Source organism: Lontra canadensis, unplaced genomic scaffold (genome assembly GCF_010015895.1).
Source record: "Lontra canadensis isolate GAN:19392208 unplaced genomic scaffold, GSC_riverotter_1.0 scaffold10, whole genome shotgun sequence".
Taxonomy (NCBI): Eukaryota; Metazoa; Chordata; class Mammalia; order Carnivora; family Mustelidae; genus Lontra; species Lontra canadensis.
The window spans coordinates 14,112,622-14,131,100 of NW_022631004.1; the positions used below are offsets into that span (position 1 = coordinate 14,112,622).

Here is an 18,479-nt window from a genome sequence, read left to right on the forward strand (position 1 = left end):
CAAGTGAGAAACATTTTTTAACAAAATAATCCTAGTATTCCACATGTTAACATGAATATTGGCCTTCTGTGTTCCTATAAAAGGCTTTATTGCAGTTTGGCCAGTTGTGTCTTCTTGAACATCTTCTGGCATCAGGGCCTTGAGCTGAGAAATTACGAGGTCCGGCAGTATCCGGAGGTGGCCCAGAGCGGTCTGCGGAAGATGAACTGGTTCTGTCCAGGCTGGTACTGTGGTCACTTACTGTTCACCTCTCTTTGCTACAGCCTGGGGTGCGTCTGCATTTTGTGGAGCTAGGTTCTGGACCTGCTGTGTGTCTCTGCCATGGATTTCCTGAGAGCTGGTTCTCTTGGCGGTACCAGGTAAAGGAAACTGGGGGAAGGTCTGCTCCAGTCAAGGTGAAGGGAGAGGAAGGTGTAGATGGTGTGGCCCAGTGTAGAATGCCATTAAGAAGCTGAAACCTCTGAGGGTTTTGAAGGGGCGGTGGGTGGGAGGTTGGGGGAACCAGGTGGTGGGTATCGGGGAGGGCACGTATCACATGGAGCACTGGGTGTAGTGCAAAAACAATGAATACTGTTAGGCTGAAAAGAAATTTGAAAAAAAAAAAAAAAAAGTTAAAAAGAAGCTGAAACCTGGGGCACCTGAGAGGCTCAGCAGGTTAAAGCCTCTGTCTTCAGCTCAGGTCATCCCAGGGTCCTGGGATCTAGCCCCTCGTCGGGCTCTCTGCTCAGTGGGGAGAAAAATAAATAAATAAAATAAAATAATAAATAAATAAAATCTTTAAAAAAAAACAAAACAAAACTGAAACCTTGGGGCATCTGGGTGGCTTAGTCAGTTAAACATCTGTCTTCAGGGGTGCCTGGGTGGCTCAGTGGGTTAAAGCCTCTGCCTTCGGCTCAGGTCATGATCCTAGGATCCTGGGATCGAGCCCCCCATCGGGTTCTCTGCTCAGCGGGGAGCCTGCTTCCTCCTCTCTCTCTGCCTGCCTCTCTGCCTACTGTGATCTCTGTCTGTCAAATAAATAAATCTTTAAAAAAAAAAAATCTGTCTTCAGCTTAGGTCATAATCCCAGGGTCCTGGGATCGAGCCCCACATTGGACTCCTTGCTCAGTGGCGAAGCTGCTTCTCCTTCACCCTCTGCCCTTTCCCCAGCTCATGCTCACGCTCTCCCATGCTCTCTGTTTCTCTCTCTCAAATAAATAAATAAAGTATTTTTTTAAAAAAAGAAGAAGCCGAAACCTTACAGTGGAGCGTCATCTCCAACGATGACTGTGATACCTCAGAAATGTTGGAGCCAGAGATGGGTCCAGACCTCAGAGCTGTGCTAGACAGCATGCCATCTTTGCAGATGAGAAGAAGGCAGATTCTTCAGTACTCTTTATGCCACCTGCTGGGAAGTCTTTGTAATGAATATAGAAATCTCCAAGGTCTTTGCTAGGAAAAGTGCTCTCTTAGATGTAGTATTAGATGCAGTACACAGACCCTACCACTGTCCATGTCAGCCCTATCCAAGTGGGCTCATTCCAGCCTCATGGCAAGGATCCCAGATAGTGCTACGGGGCACTTTGAGTTGAGCCATTTACAAGACCATGGATAGAAGGAAGCAAAGGAGGAGTGTCTGTAAAAGACTGATGAGACCACTCTTGGGTGTCTTTGAACTCTTTGTTTTCCAGATCCCTGCTCTGGCTCAGGCGGGTTTCCGGGTACTAGCTCTGGACATGAAAGGGTATGGAGAGTCGTCAGCTCCTCCTGGTAGGTTAACTGTCTCACAGCTGCCCTATGTTGATTATCCCTCTGACTGTCTGAGCTCTCCAGCTGTACTGTCTCCCTCTGGTCCCAGGTCAGAGCGGACAGCCCTTAGAGGGAGTCCGACTTTGCCCTTCCCCTCTCCTGTAGTGACCCTTGTCTGTACCCTTTGGGCTCAGATGTCTCTGCTCCCGTACTCTGAATGAATACAAGAGACCCAGTTGCCTGTGCCAAGAGAAAATCTCGTGCTGGATGTGGGGTATAGGATGTACCATCCAGCCATAGAACTCTCCTATCCAGCAGAACTCTGTACCATTAAGCACTAATTCCCCATTCCCCTTTCCCTAGCCCCTTGGCAACTACCCTTCTGCTCTCTAGGAATTGGACTACTCCAGCCATCTTTAAGTGGATGATAGAAAATTTATCCTTTTGTGACTGGCTGATTTCACTTAGCATAATGTCTTCAAGATTCATCTATCTTGTAGCATATATCACAATTTCCTTCCTTTTTAAGGCCAAATAATATTTCATAGTATGTACAGACCACATTTTGTTTATCCACCCATTCACTGATGGACATTTGGGTTTCCTCCACCTTCTGGCTGAAGTGAATTATGCTGCTATGAACATGGATGTGCAAATATCTGCTTGAGTTCCTCTTTTACAATTCTTTGGGCTGTATACCCAGAAGTGGGGTTGCTGGATCTTATGGCAATTGGTAGGCCAGATTCTTAACCCAGTGTTTATGGATCCCCGATGGCGTCTATCCAACAATGGACACTGAGGGCATGTGAACCCGAGTCCATGTGTGGGTTTACAAGCACTTTCCTGGGGCGAGGGAGTCTACTGCTTTTATCGGTTTCAGAGAGGGTCTCAGTCCCAAAATTGTTAAGCTCCCCAGGTGGGGAGAGGAATATGATGCAATCAGACATGCAACAGAATCCTAGTGTCAGACATGCTGCTGGCAGCGGTGCCCAGTGAGCCAGACCAGCTGCTCACTACCCCTTCTCTGAGCTGCTTCCCCCATGTTTAGGGCAAGCTTGTCAAGTTTGAAGCCAGCTGATGGAAACTGGCACTCGGGTAACCACCAGCCAGACCATTCAGCCTGTCATGACTGGGGAGTGCCGCGATGATGGTTCCCTAATTGTCATGGTTCCTACTCCACGGTCGCTTACTGCCTCTTCCATGGTGCATAGGCACTTCAGACAAAAAGAAAGCTTCTCGTCCAGACAGTAGAGAAAGACAATGAAGGTTTTTTTTTTTTTTTCCCAATTTAATTATTAAAATGTCTGTTTTCATTCAGCTAGACCATGATCTTCCCTCAATCCCCTAGGGATAACTTAGTAATTAATTTATCATTCAAACCAGAACACCATTAAAAGTAAAAGAAACACTATGAGTATAAACACACATAAACAGAACTGTTCCTGATGAAGTTAGATTTATAGTTATCCATACTCTAATTACAACTACTTTTTAAGAAAACAACAATTTACAGGGTGCCTGGGTGGCTTAGTCGGTTGAGCAACAGACTTGGTTTTAGCTAAGGTGGTGATCTCAGGGTCGTGAGATCAAGCCCCGTGTCAGGTTCCATGCTCAGTGCAGAGTCTGCTTGAGATTCTAGCTTTCCCTCTCCCTCTGACTCTCCCCCGCATCCCATGCTCGAGTTCTCTCTCTCTTCCTCTCTAAAATAAATAAAATCTTGGGGCGCCTGGGTGGCTCAGTGGGTTAAAGCCTCTGCCTTCGGCTCAGGTCATGATCCCAGGGTTCTGGGATCGAGCCCCACGTCGGACACTCTGCTCAGAGGGGAGCCTGCTTCCTCCCTCTCTCTCTGCCTACTTATGATCTCTGTCTGTTAAATAAAATCTTAAAAAAATAGGGGTGCCTGGGTGGCTCAGTGGGTTAAGCCTCTGCCTTCAGCTCAGGTCATGATCCCAGGGTCCTGGGATCGAGCCCCACATCAGGCTCTCTGCTCAGTGGGGAGCCTGCTTCCTCCTCTCTCTCTGCTGCCTCTCTGCCTACTTGTGATCTCTGTCTGTCAAATAAATAAATAAAATCTTTAAAAAAAAAAAAAAAATCTTAAAAAAATAAAATAAAATAAATAAAATCTTGGGGTGCTTGGGTAGCTCAGTTGGTTGAGCCGCTGCCCAGGGTCCTGGGATTGAGTCCTGCATCGGGCTCCTTGCTCAGTGGGGAGCCTGCTTCTCTCTCTGCCTCTGCCTGCTGCTCTGCCTGCTTGTGTTCTCTCTCTCTCTCTCTCTCTCTCTCTCTCTCTGACAAATAAATAAATAAATAAATAAAATCGTTTAAATAAATAAATAAATTCTTAAAAAAAGGAAACAATAATTTGCATGTTAACTATTGCTGAAGGTAACATATAACATGAGTTCTAAAGCCAAGTGTGATGATTTGGAATGCATACATACACACTGCAGATCATTTGTATATAAATTTTTAATCATCTGGCAAACATTTTAAGTAACAAATTGTTTCCCCTTAAAACTGTGAAGCTGTTGTCCCACTATTTTCTGTCTTCCTTTGTTGCTATTCAAAGATCCCATGCCATTCAGATCCATAAGACTTTCTATGTGACTGTTTTTTTTTCCCCCATACCCTCAGTACCTTTAGGATCTTTATCTTCTTGTGTTATAAAAGTTTATGATATTGTGCCATGACATGGGTCTCTTTTCATCCACTTCTCTGGGTACATTTATCTTTCAGTTCTTAAAAGTTTTCTTGAATTATTTCTTTGATAATTTTTTTCTTCTGTTTTTTTGTTTGTTTGTTTGTTTGTTTGTTTTGGTTGTTTTTTTCCTCCTGGAATTGCTGCTGTTGTTAAAATATTCATACTGCCGAAAATGATCTACAGATTCTGGGCAATCCCTATCAAAATCCAATAGCATTTTTTACAGAAATAGAAAAAAACAATTCTACAATTTGTATGGATCCACAAAAGACCCCATATAGTCAAATCAATCTCTAGAAAGAACAAAGCTGGATGACTCACATTTCCTGATTTCAAAATATATTACAAAGCTACAGTAGTCAAAACAATGTGTTATTGGTGTAAAGACAGACATATAGCCAAAAGCGAATAGAACAGAGTAGAGCCCAGAAATAAATCCACACATGTACAGCCAGCTGATCCTTGACATAGGTGTCTAGGACATACACTATGGAAAGGACAATCTCTTCAATAAATGATGCTAGGAAATTGGATATCCACATGCACAAGGATAAAATCGGACCCTTACCTTACACCATACCCCAAAATCAACTTAAAATGGATTAAAAACTTAAATGTAAGACCTGAAACTAAAACTTTTAGAAGAAAACATAGGTGAAAATCTCACGACATTGATTTTGGCGATGATTTCATGGGCATGATACCAAAAGCACAGGCAACAAAAACAAAAATAAGGAGACATCATCAATCTAATGATTTAATAAGATACCTATTTTTGGACAAAGGGGGCCTTTTAGTTTGTTGATAATTTTCAATCATGTGAATTAACTATTTATTTTTAATGCAGAAATAGAAGAATATTCCATGGAAGTGTTATGCCAGGTAAGATAGATCTTTGGGTAACATTTGTGATATTTTGTCCATTCTGGTGTTTTTACCAACGTAAGATAGAAGTGTGGGTATTCATTTACCATCCTAAGAAAGGATTTCACAGCATGGGGGTATAAAAGTCTTACTGTAAGTTAAGATGGCATTTCAAAATGATAGCCAATATCTACTATCTATCAGTTACTGTTGTAAGCCATTGGATGGAAGAGGAAACTGAGTCATGAGGAGGTAAAGTAATTGCCTGAGGTCAACAGCTAATAGAGCCAGTTCTGAATCCTGAAAGAGCTCCCACATCCCTCCTCGTGGCCACTCCACCATCTTGCCTTTCCATCCTGAGAATTGCAAAAATCACCTTATTTTGTTAGAGATGTCGTTGGCCAGAGTCTGGGGAGTGTGTGGTTTGGCGGCTGTAATGGCGCTCCCATTCTAAGTGAAGCATGAGCACCATCGGGGAGGGGCCTTCATCTCAGAGCTTATCAAGGCTGAGGTGAGGAGACTGGTAGCCAAGCCTCCATCAGCCAGAGGACAAAAGCCAAGACTGGAGGGGCCAAGGGGAAGGCACAGTGTCTTGGTTGGCCATAAAACTGGCGATGCTGGGGACGCCTGGGTGGCTAAGTTGGTTGGGCACCTTCAGCTCCAGTCATGATCCCAGGAGTTCTGGGATTGAGCCCCACATCGGGCTCCCTGCTCCACGGGGAGCCTGCTTCTCCCTTTCCCTCTGCCCCCTCCTACCACCCCTTGTACTTACTCTCGTTTTCTCTGTGAAACAATCTTTTAAAAAAATCTAAAAAAAACCCTAGCGATGCTGCTAATTATGCTAATTATGCTAAATTTACAAAAAGTCTCCATGTAGCAGTCATATATCTGTTCGGATTGTCCCCCCAACCAGGCCCACACGCAGGCTTTGGCGCCTTACAAAAGGAGCCTTGATAAAACCTGACTTTCCAGTTAGGGTTGTCCTTCCTTCCTCAGTTTCCAAGTCCTTACCTCTTCTGCTCTGCCGCTTCTGATCTTGCTCTTATCTCCCCTGAAATCCTGCCAAGATCTCACCAGCAACCCTGTGGGGGGGGCCTCTCCCCATACCCCTAACATTCCTTCACTGGACCCCTGCTTGTTTCTGTCGAAATCGGTTCTGAAGACGGATAAATCAGGTTGCTTCAGGTCACTTGACCTAACTTCCCTCCTGAAGAAGGTCCTTATACTAAGACAAGCAAGATAAAACTGATGCTCCCGTCCTCTGGCTCCACCCTTGAAAGTGATTGCTATGTCCACTACTAGGTAGGTATTCACCCAAAAGAATTAAAAAAATATGTCCACCAAAAACTTGGACATGAATGTTCATTAAAAAGTGTAAACTGCCTCAATGTTCTACCAGCGGATGAATGGATAAAAGCGTGTGGCATATCCATGCAGTGGAACATTATTCGCCATAAACAGGTATGAAATGATGCATGCTTCAACACGAATGAACCTCACAAACCTTAGGCTAGGATAAGCCAGTCACAAAAGGCCACGTGTTGTATAATTGCATTGTTATGAAGTTTCCAGAAGAGGTCAATCCATGGAGACAGAAATGAAATTAGTGGTTGCCCGGGGCTTGGGGGAATGAGGAACAGGAGTCCCTGTTAATGGGTATAGTGTTTCCTTTTGGCGTGATGAAATGTTCTCTAACTACATAGCAGTGATGACCTCACAGCTCTGACCACAGTAAAATCCGGTGAATTACACATTTTAAAAGGGTGAATTTTATGGTATGTGAATCATATCTCAGTAGCGCTGTCATTTGAAAAATTAGCACAGTATTTCCATGTAAAATTTTATTTAAAATACCCTATATAGGGCGCCTGGGTGGCTCAGTTGGTTAAGTGACTGCCTTCGGCTCAGATCATGATCCTAGGGTCCTGGGATCAAGTCCCACATCGGGCTCTGCTTCTCTCTCTGACCCTCCCCCTTCTCATGCTCTCTCTCTCTCTCTCTCTCCCTCTCTCTCATTCTTTTTCTCTCAAATAAATAAATAAAATCTTCTAAAAATTTTTCTAAAAAAAATAAATACCCTGTATAATCTTTTTTTTTTAATAACCCATGTAGTCTTGAAATGGAGGGTTATGGGAGACTGAATGAAGAACCATAATACTGCTTATCCTCAAGCATGCACAAAAACCCTTTTCTCAACTGTTCCCCCAAAGATATTGAACCCTCTTTTTTCTCAACCATAATTCCCTAATGTTGTGTGCCAGTCTATCATGCAACTGTTACTTATTTTAGAGTAGGCACCTTTAAGAAATCATGAACCTATTCTCTGTATGTCTCTAGTCTTAGGATTCCAACTTAGGGGTGTTGGAATGCAGGGCAGAGGGCTTCCACATGTGAGCTTGGGGAAGACACAGTGCAGCCCCTAACAAAGAAGACACAGGAATTCGCCTCGGGAAGCAGCTGAGATGGGTGTGTACAATTTCTGATTGGTCTGTTTTCTTTCTTAGGAGATGGTAACCTTCCTGGATAAGTTGGTGAGTAATTATTTTGAACTGGTCTTTGGAGACTTCTGTTTGGGTGGGCAGTTGAGGATGCAGCCTTTGAAGGTGTCTGCAGGTAGAACCCCTGAGGAGAGTGGCGAGGGCAGGAACAAGAACACTCTGGGGCAGTGGGAGGCAGGGTCGTTGGTCAAGAGGAATTACAAGCACAGAGGTGGCAAAGTGTGTGGAGAAGAGTGTAGTGCCAAGTTTGTTGTGTTCGTTTGTTTCATGGAAAGCATTTTCCAGGGAACAGGATACCTCTTGTCGGCTTTGAGTCAGGGTAAAGAGCTTTGCTTGTGCCCAGAAGTTTGGAAACTACCCTATATCCTGTAGACTAATATGTCCCAACTCTTTATGATTGATACCCCTTTAGAGATACCTCAGATCAAATGCCTTCAGGTAACCTTGTTTGGAATGACAGTGGCAGACACAAAGCAGGTCAGCTTTGGTGATGGGAGACTGTACTTTTGCTTTTTTACCTGCAGGAGATGGAGATTGCAATGAGGTAGTCCACTTCTCCCACCCTCAGTTAGGTCACGGTGGTGGGGTGAGGACACAGCAACCTGGACTGAGGGAGAGAAGGGTTAAGCCAGGATGGTGACAGTGGAGGGACAGCTGAGAGAGAACCTGAAAACAGCGATATGGCACCTGTTCATTGGATGTGAGGGTCAGGAGGAGAATTCCAGATGACTAAGGGCTTCCATTCAGAGGCTGGGCATGGGGGTAGACACTGTAGGAAATGAGGCAAAGATGTCACGGTCCCTGCCCTCTCCAGATTCTCAGTCCCACAGAATTGGCTTTGGACCCTTTGAGAATGCCAGGGACATCTAGGAGGGCATGGCCCGGTGTGACCACCCCAGTTCTGACTCTAGAGTGACCTCCCATCTAGATTTCCAGCTGGCTGAGACAGTCTCTGACTCTCTTGCAAGAGAGCCATTGGGGTTGCTGGCAGGCTGGGGTAGGTTTTGCTCCATGGCTCAGGCACTCCTGGGATGCAGAGGGAGGAAGCCGGGCCCATGACAGGTGAGGTGGTGGTCCTCCACCTGGAGGTGGTGGCTGAAGCCATGGGAGTAGATGACAGGACTGAGGGCTGCTGAGCCGTGAATTGCTCCCAGGTGACAGGAGAGGAAGGAGTGGATTCACTGAAGGGAGAAAAGAGTCTAGAAAAAAATACTGTCAACAGAAGCCCAGGGAAGAACATTTCAAAGGAAATGTCTGCTGCCGCAGGATGGTCAGAAGAGTGAGAGCTGAGGCGGGGCGGGGCGGGGGGGTCTATTCTAAGTGATGAATAGCCTTTACGAGGAAGTGTCCGTGGACTTGGGTCACAGGGAAAAAACCAGGCTGCAGGGACTTAGGAAGATCGCCAGAGAGGCCACTAGAGTAGATCATTGTGAGAAGCTGGGCACGGAGAAGGCAGAAGCATGGCAGGGAGCTGAGCCAGGGAGCCACTTTTCAAGGTTGTGTGGCGAGACTGGCGAGGCCCTGAAAGGCTCTGATGTGGCTGAATGTGGTCAGCAGGGTGGGGTGGCGGTCAGGAGAGCCTGATTTTAAGTTAGAGAGGCCTGGGTCTGAAAGACCATCCACGTGGCCTCGGGTAAGTCGCCTAACCACTGCGAGCCTCTTTCCCTACTGGAAAAGTGTGTGTGAGAAGGTTATGGAGGAATTCCAATCAAGAGGTGTAGTTACTAAGCCCAGTGCCTTGGGCATAGTAGGGCCTCTGCAAAAGGGAGCTGTGGTATTCATTGTTGGCAGCAGCATTAGAAAGGAGGCTGCAGGTAGAGAGGGAGGGGTTAAAGATGCCTTGGAGGTGTCAGTGGTTAGTTAAGGGAGGGAAGATCCCAAAAGAGTGGGGAGTAGAGTCATAATCACTCAATGAAAGATGGACATGGAACACAAGGAGGTGAGTCATACCAACTTTAATACAAAAAGTAGAAAAAGAGGTGAAATGAATTTCAGTTTGAGGGAAGGTAGAGAAGAGGAGGGAATTTGGAGTCTGTGGCCTTAGGCTTCTGAGAAAATAGAAAAGATGAATCATCTGTAGAGTCTCTGTGGGGCCGGTATGTGTGGGAAGGGAGGCTTGAAGAGGGTGGACATTGTAGTGTAGGTTGATGGAGGAGGAGGAGTCCTAGGAAGTGAACAAAAGGTTTGCCAACTGAGGGTTTGGGCCTACAGGGAGCCCAAGGCTGTGGAACCTGCCCACATTCATCTCCCGTCTGTCCTTCTCTAGGGCATCCCGCAAGCGGTGTTCATTGGCCATGACTGGGGAGGCATGCTGGTGTGGAACATGGCTCTCTTCTACCCTGAGAGAGTGAGGTAATTAGGCCTCAGGCACCAAGAATTTGGATTTGAATTCCTATTAGTATTCTTCCTCAGGTCTTGAACTCCAGTAAACTTCTTGAAAACATATAGGTTATCTGGGAAGGCAACAAACACCCAGCTTCTCAGTGCCTGGTGACCCGTTAATAAGGAGGGCTTAAGGAGCTAATGTCTTAGGAAGCAAGGCCTGTCCCAGGTACTGGTATTGGGACAGCTAACTCAGGGCCTGGGTCGCCAGTGGGAATGCAGGAGCATGGTGGTAGACTTCAGGGGGAGTGGGTGAGGCAGCAGGGGTGGTGGGGTCATAGAGTGGAGTGCCAGAAGAAACTTCGGTCTTGGGCTGGGAGTCAGAAGACATGGCTTTCAATTTTGCCCTGAACTGGCTTTGTGACGCATCACTTCATTCATTAGGCCTTAGTTTCCTCAACCACAGAGCGGTAATGGTAACTCCTTTCAACTGTATGGCCTGCAAAATGCCATGTCAGGTTAGGATGGCATTTCATGACCGCCGTGACGTCATTCCTAATCATTCTTAGCATGGCATCAGGGCTCTGGCAGCAGCTTTCGGACCCAGAGAGGCAGGTGGTCTTCGTGGCTGACAAGTGTGATAGAAGCCTGCATCACCTCCCATTTCAGCCTGGGATCTTAGCAAATTAAATAAGCACCATGCTTCCTAGCCACCAAACTTTTTACTTGGTGGCATTTATAAGAGCAGAAACACTGGGGATCTTGGTTCAGCCCAGCGTCAGTTCAAATGGCAGGATGATATCAGAGCCCAAAAAGACTCAAATACCTCCCAAAATATTTAAACGTTTTAAAAACTTTTTTAAAAAGTTGTTGCACTCTTGTGTGTCTGATCTCTTTAGCTTCTCTCTCTGTCCTCTCATTCACAGTTAACATAAGAGCTCAGCTCTTAGGAATCAGGTCACTAGAAAGTTACTGTACAGACTGTATTAGATGCTTCTTGAAGGAGCAAAGGGAAGTAGAGCAACACGCTTATGATCTCTACTTTGAAGGAAGTGAAACACCATCTTGGTGTTTTATGAAACCTAGTCTCTGTCTCTCCCATGAGAATTTGAGAATATTTAACATGAGCCCAGTGAAGTTGTACCCAGAGTCATGTTAGGTCTGAGACAGGCAAGTGTGGTGTGCATTCCTGTTCCTCTTCTCATTGTTCTGTTTCCGTCCCTTCTGCCATTGGGTTGGTAGTAGTTGCTCCTTCTCCATCTGGGCGCATCAAAACGACCCTGTTACTGCCTTCCTGGGGGGCAGGAAGAAGCCAAGACTCTCTTCCGGGGCTGTCTGTGGTGGGACACAGCATCTCTCTCCTGGGCAAAGCTGATTCTAAGAATATTGTTGACCTTGATCTTCATCTTTCTGGCCAGAAAATGAATGAAAGGGGGGAAAAAAGCCCACCTTTAATGTGGACTAGTTCTTTAAATCCTTGGTTTTGGCATTCTACTGAGATTAACTGCAGGGACCTCTTTAATGTCAGGGTCTACTCACGTGTTTGGCCAAGAATACCTTTTTTATATCCTTTCTTTGACAGTCATCTGGAGATTCTGTTTCCAAAAAGAGGCTGTGGTTTAGCATTTTCCAATCTTAATGCTGTTGGCAGCAGCATTTATATGCTAACATCTCTGTATGCTAACATGTGGTGATGATAATTTTCTTATACATGGAATAAACTGTATGTCAAGGCAATCGAAAAGAAAACTTTAGTCTGCTCAGAATATTTAGAAAAAGCTAGAATTTCTTGAGTTGTGATTTAAGTAATGCTTAAAATAGGTTCACTCTGGTACCATGAGAAACCTTTAGGTGTTGGTATAACTTACTTTATAGCCTAATTTGCACTAATGGTAGCTATTGAACATTTGAACTGTGGTTGGTTCAAACCGAGATGACTATAAGTTGGAATACCTTCCAGATTTCAAAGAGTTAATACCAAAAAAAGTGAAATATCTTAATACTTGTTGAATCGATTACTTGTTCAAATTATTAATATTTTTAGAAATATCACGTCAAATATTAAATTACTCAAGTAACATTAGACTTTAATATTAATTAACATGTAATTGATACTAAATCCTCTTTTAGATTGCATCTCACATGTTTCTTTTTACGTGTTTTAATTGGCTAATGGAAAATTTAAGTGATATGTGTGGCTCACATTAAGCTTCTGTTGGTTGGCACTGGTTAAATCTCAGCACTTCTTTCCCTGATGATTTCATTTGTCCTTTGTTATCCCATTCCTTCTAATTTATGTCTCCCCTGGATATTCTCTTCTCTCCATAATTATCTCTTGGGAAGGAGTTTCGCTAGGATCAGAGTGGGCATGGGATCCCTTACTGATGAGCAAGGCTAACCATGGTCCTGGCTGACTTCTGTCAGCCCTGCCCCCTTCTCAGATATACCCGTCTCTCGTTTTCCTCTCACTGCCATCCTGTTGCCCTTGGGTGACTAATGCAGTGGTGTGCTGGCCCTCTCCCTGCTTCTGGTGTCCCTCTCTGCCTCCATATCACGTATCACTGCTTGATACATCACTTCCTGACTGCGACTTCAGTCTGCTTCTCCCTTCTTCTTAGAAGCCCTCATGGTTTTCTAGGTTGTTGGTAGCATCTAATCCAGACTCGGGGCCCTTCGTGTCCAGGCTCCCACTTGCCTCACTGGCTTTATTTCACAAGATGCCCCATTAAACACTTGACCTCTGGCCACATAGATTCTTTGTGCAAACTTAGCTGCAAGCTTTGCCCCCTTCTAGAATTTGCTTGTACTACCCCATGATGTTTCCCTTACAGTATCATTTCCCCTTCGCTCTACTTTTCCACCCCAAAAGATGGCCAGGTTCTCTCTTTTCCATGAGATCTTCCATGGTATCCAAATCTAGAAAGTCTTGGTCTCCTTGAACTCCCATGGTGCTTAGGCTGTTCTGAATGGCTCATATCACAGTCTGTCTTGTACTATAGTCACAGTCATATTTGTGTAGCTTTTTAAAATTATAACAAGCTCTTCAAGTATGGATTTTATATCTTCTCTCCCCTAGAATATAGCATGGAATTGACTCAACACAGAGTTAAGTGAGGGAGGGAAGGAAGGAAGGAGTGAATGCATTTTTAGAAACTACAATCTAATGAAGGTTGATATGCTGCACATAATGTATATGTTTGTGTCTGTGTGTCTTCGTCTCAGACAAGAAGGTGAGAAATGCTGCAGTTTATTGTGAAAAAACCGTTGGGCTAGGAGTCAAGAAATCAGAGTGTTGACCCCCTTCTCACACAACGCTGGTGCGAGACCTTGTGCGCATCTCCTTCCTGCTCTGAGCTTCCTTTATGATTCTTACAGACTGTCTTCTTACAGGGTCTGTGTCTTGGGGTCTTTTTTCCGCAGGGCTGTGGCCAGTTTGAATACTCCCTTCATGCCGGCAAATCCCAATGTGTCCCCAATGGAGAGAATCAAAGCCAACCCTGTTTTTGATTACCAGCTCTACTTCCAAGAACCGGTAAGTTTGGGACCCCGAGCACAACGATCCCAGCAAGGTTTTTGTTCTTCTTTCCCCTTTGTCTTTCTTTCTCCCTATTGGCTTGATTTTCTCCATGCCGTTTAATTTTCCATGGCATTAGTCAGAGATCTTACACATGGGCTCAGGTGAAAGGCACTCCATAGCTCAGCCGGTCCTTCCCAGGTGATGAAACGTTTCTGTGTGTGCATATTTGGGGTGGCGAGGGGAAGGGAGTGGGGGTGACAGTGCGGTGCATTCTCCTGTTTCTCCGAAATTGTGGAGTGGGAGGCTGAGTGGGACAGCTGGTTTGGAGCTGTCCTCCCTCAATTCTGTGGCTGAGAGGCTGGTGATGCCCACCTCTGGTTGGGGACAGCTCCTGGACTCTTGCTGGAGACCTGGTCCCTCACTTGCTGAGGAGTGTGGTTTGTGATTACAGGAGCACCAGAGCCTAAACGCCCTACTCCAGGCCCCATGTGTGCTTTGAGATACGTGGGAGGTTTCTGGGTATCACCTCATGTGACACAAAGCCCAAGGTGCCCTTCAAAGATTCCCCCTGGACCTTAGGTTGACACCATGATGGGGTCTCACTGTCACCATCAGGGGGGTTTGCTGAGAGCAGCACTGGGGTCAGCATCATCTGGCCTCATCTGGCGGGAACACCTGCCACTCATCCGCTTGTGAACTCTGGACCCTAATGGCCAGCTACATCTGCATAATTCCAGAAAGGATAAGAGATGCTTCCTTCACATGCCCAAGAGAGAAGGATGGATTGAGTTAATAAAGAACACAAGAGCATCCCCCCACTTCTCTCACCCAGACCGTACCCTTGCTGCTCACAGGAGGTACCATCCCCAGCAAGGGCCGCAACCATCCCAGTTACAATTTAGGAAGTAACTGTTCTCTAAGAATGATTTCATGGGCGCCTGGGTGGTTCAGTCGGTTGTCTGACTCATGATTTTGGCTCAGGTCACGATCTTAGGGTTGTGAGATTGAGCACCAGGTCAGGATCCATGCTCAGAGCGGAGTCTCCTTGAAATTCTGCCGCCTCTTCTGCTCCTCCCCCACTCAAATAAATAAATCTCTGGTGCCTGGGCGGCTCAGTCAGTTAAGTGTCTGCCTTCAGCTCAGGTCATGATCCCAGGGTCCCTCTCAGCAGGGAGTCTGCTTCTCCCTCTGCCCACCACCACCCCCACACCCCCAGCTCATGCTCTCTCTCCCCATCTCTGTCTCTCAAAAATAAATAAATAAATAAAAATTAAAATTTAAAGAAGTAAATCTTAAAAAAGCACACACATACACACAAAGAACAATCTTAATTGATAAGACGGTGCCTTTGAAGAGAAACATTTTTTTAAAAGATTTTATTTATTTACTTATTTAAGAGAGAGAGATTGCCAGGGGAGGGGTAGAGGGAGAGGGCCAAGCAGACTCCATGCTGGGGGAAAGGGTGGGGACTATGAGAAGTGCCCTCTTTGGAAGGCTAGGACAAGCGAGAAAGGAAGGAGGTAAGTGTCCCTGTGGCTTGGACACTAAGCTCTGGGCCTGTAGTTGATGTCAACAGTAGTAGAGTAGAATCCTTGTAGAATCCTTATAGAATCCTTTGCCTGGTCAAAGATGGCCCTGTGAAAATTCTTCCAGCTGGACTGGAAGTCAGAATCCCAATGTCAGGTGTGACGTACTGTCTGCCACCCTTTCCCAGGTGCTTGCTTCACCCCTGTGGGTCTTACACTGGAGAAGCCTCTGGTGGTGGGGAGAGAAACAGTCTTGGTGCCACCTGTCTTGGTGATAGCTGCCTTGGCCTTTGGGGACTGGGAAGGGAATAGGGTCCCACCCAAAACTGGGAAGCTGGTGTCTGGATTCCTTTTACCTCTTATCTGGCCCTTTCTCAATCTCTGGCTCTGCTTGGCCCCCACCCACCAAAAGCCCAAACCCCACTACCACCCTCTGTGTGTTCAGAGTACACCCTTCCAGAGGAATCCCCCCATAGACACTTCATCACCAGCACCCCATGCTTCATAGTGACTTGTCACCCTCTTCCCTCTGCGCTCACGCAGCCCTCAGGCCCCAGCTGCCAGGCTGCACCGTGTGGGAGATGCGGAGAGCAAGGGAGGGCTCACGCTTTCACACCACTCCTTTCTCTTCCACCTTTTTTTCTTTTTTCTTCTCATCCCTTTGGAGTCAACATTCATAAGAAGACTTCTGTCTACTGCAGAACAGAGGTGCCCCCTGATGGGGCTGAGGGGTTGATCCTGACAGTTGTCAGAAATGTCAAGAAAAGACTCCGTATCCATGAATTCATCCAGCAGATGCTTCTGCTCTTGGCGGTGTTAGCCAGTGTCAGGGCTGAGGAGCGACGTCTGAGGGTTGGAACAGTTCTCGAAGAAGCAGGCAGGTAACACGTCCCTGGAGAGTCAGGCGGCCACACAGGACCGTCATGAAGGCCCAGCTTACTCTGGGAGCTCGGAAGAAAACACAGTTCATTCTTACCAGAGGAGAGACATTTGAACTAGCCCTCGAAAGACGGATAGAATCTGTGTGGGTTGCTCGGGGAGGGAAGGGCATTCCAGCCTGAGGGGACAAAGGGCTGAAAAAGCAGACAGAACTTGCTTTAATGCAGGCAAGTTATTTATCTTCCAGAAATACCATGGGACATAAGAGAGCGCCTAACAAAATACTCAGTGATCTGTACAGTGGGTTTCAGAAGGTCTGGAACATCATGAAATTGCCTGCACGATGCACTGTGTGCACATATTTTCCCGGGGCAGGAATTCCTTCTTCATTTCCTTCAGAACCGTTAAGTGTTCAGTACAAGCTAGGAGCAGCTGGAGCCGAAGGGCAGGACCTCAAAGAGCTTTAGTTAATGTGGGTTGTGTCTCTTGGTCTCTACCATACTAGATACTGAAATTTTAAAATATTATTTCACTTAATAATAATAATGTGCCCAAGTTGATGTAAATAACACATTTTTTTAAAATATTATCTTCCTTTAAAATTTAGTGAGGAGGGAGTGCCTGGGTGGCTCAATCGGTTAAGTGTCCGGCTCAGGTCGTGATCTCAGGGTCGTGAGATTGAGCCCCATGTCGGGCTCTGCGCTGAGTGTAGACCCTACTTGAGATTTTCTTTCTCCCTCTCCCCCTCTCCCAGGCATATTTTCTCTCCCCCCCCCCATAAGTAAGTAAATAAATACGAAATGAAATGAAATAGGAAAATAAAATAAAAGCCACGGGCTCAAAATGGCATCACTCAGGTGAAGGCCCCAAGTCAGTAAACCAACACTCAGTGCCCAACCTGAGTGCAGTTTCAGCCCCCCACAAACGTAACCTGTAAGCAGTCAACATGGGGATTTCCTGGTCAGCACGAGGAGATCACTGAGGGGCCCCCTCTGTTCCTCCTAAGGGCCACCTTGCCTAGAACAAGGCCTTCTCAGCCAGTCATTCCCTGCTTAGCACTCTCTGCCAAAACCTTGCCTTTTCTGTAGCCCTCTGAGCGCCCTCTACTGGCCAGATGGGGTGCTGTCCGACTCATGAACCGATTAATAAAACGAAATAGATGTTCAAAACATACTTGGTTGAACTTTTGTTATTTAACAACACATAAAATTTACCATCTGAACCGTTTCTAAGAGTACAGTTCAGCAACATTAAGTGCATTCGCTTTACTGTACAGCCGTCACCCCCATCCATCCCCAGAACGTTTTCATCATGCAGATCCCCAGCTATGCCCAGTGAACACGGACTCCCCCTTTCTTCTTCCCTCGAGCCCCCGGCACCCAGCGTGCCACTTGCCATCTCTGGGCCTGACCACACCAGGTACCTCCTCGAAGTGGAGTCACCCAAGATTTGTCTTTTTGGGTCTGGATTATTTCACTTTATACAACATTCTTACGGCTGTTCCATGTTGTAGCATGTGTCTGACCTTCCTTTAGGACTCAGTGATGTTCCTTCCATTGTACGTGTGGACCACGTTTCTTTTATCCATTCATCCTTCCGTGGACACTTGGGTTGTAGCTACTACTGTTTTGTTTTGTTTTTTAAGATTATTTATTTATTTACTTGGCAAAGAGTGAGCACAAGTTGGGGCAACAGGTAGAGGGAGGAGGAGAAGCAGGCTTCCCACTGAGCAGGGAGCCCTGTGCAGGACTCTATCCCAGGACCCCGGGATCATGACCTGAGCCGAAGACAGACGCTTAATGAGTGACCCACCCAGGCACCCTGCACCTATTACTTTTTGTGAACATGGTAAGCCAAGTTCTGTTCACAAGTGCACTTTGGTGTCCTCCTGTCTTTCAGCAGAGCAGACAGGGCCTCTGGGGGTTCACTCACTGGCCCAAGACCAGGTACTGATTGGGTTTGACCTAGCTTTTTTTTTTTTTTTTAAGATTTTATTTATTTATTTGACAGAGAGATCACAAGTAGGCAGAGAGAGAGGGAAGCAGGCTCCCCGCCGAGCAGAGAGCCCGACGCGGGGCTCGATCCCAGGACCCTGAGATCATGACCTGAGCTGAAGGCAGAGGCTTTAACCCACTGAGCCACCCAGGCGCCCCAAGGGTTTGACCTAGTTTTGACTTCAAAGCCTACTTGCATCCCCCTAAGCCAGCCACATTGTGGGGAGGAGGGGGGGAGCTTGGACTTTGTGGTGTGTGCCCTGCTCATCCAAACAGCATGAGAAGGAGCAAACCCAGATAAGCTCAAAGGCCAGATAAAAGTGACCTCAGGGGAAAACTGCTTATTAGCTGCCCCCCTAGCAGGACGGCTTTTTTTTGTTGTTGTTTCAAAGGTTATTATAGTCATTGTAGAAAAATCAGTACCCCTATTATGTTGTAGCTGCTGGGTTT

The 18,479-nt window shown here is 46.1% G+C and overlaps 1 protein-coding gene across 2 annotated transcripts in view; it reads left to right on the forward strand.

The window, feature by feature from the left end:
• Positions 1 to 18,479, forward strand: part of EPHX2 (epoxide hydrolase 2) — a 59,496-nt gene that overhangs the window by 22,427 nt on the left and 18,590 nt on the right. For both annotated transcript variants that reach the window (XM_032855661.1, XM_032855662.1), the window contains 6 exons: positions 264 to 359; positions 1,671 to 1,749; positions 5,277 to 5,311; positions 7,798 to 7,824; positions 10,058 to 10,143; positions 13,534 to 13,645. In XM_032855661.1, the coding sequence (XP_032711552.1) occupies positions 264 to 359; positions 1,671 to 1,749; positions 5,277 to 5,311; positions 7,798 to 7,824; positions 10,058 to 10,143; positions 13,534 to 13,645 (435 nt within the window). The remainder of the gene's footprint in view (positions 1 to 263; positions 360 to 1,670; positions 1,750 to 5,276; positions 5,312 to 7,797; positions 7,825 to 10,057; positions 10,144 to 13,533; positions 13,646 to 18,479) is intronic.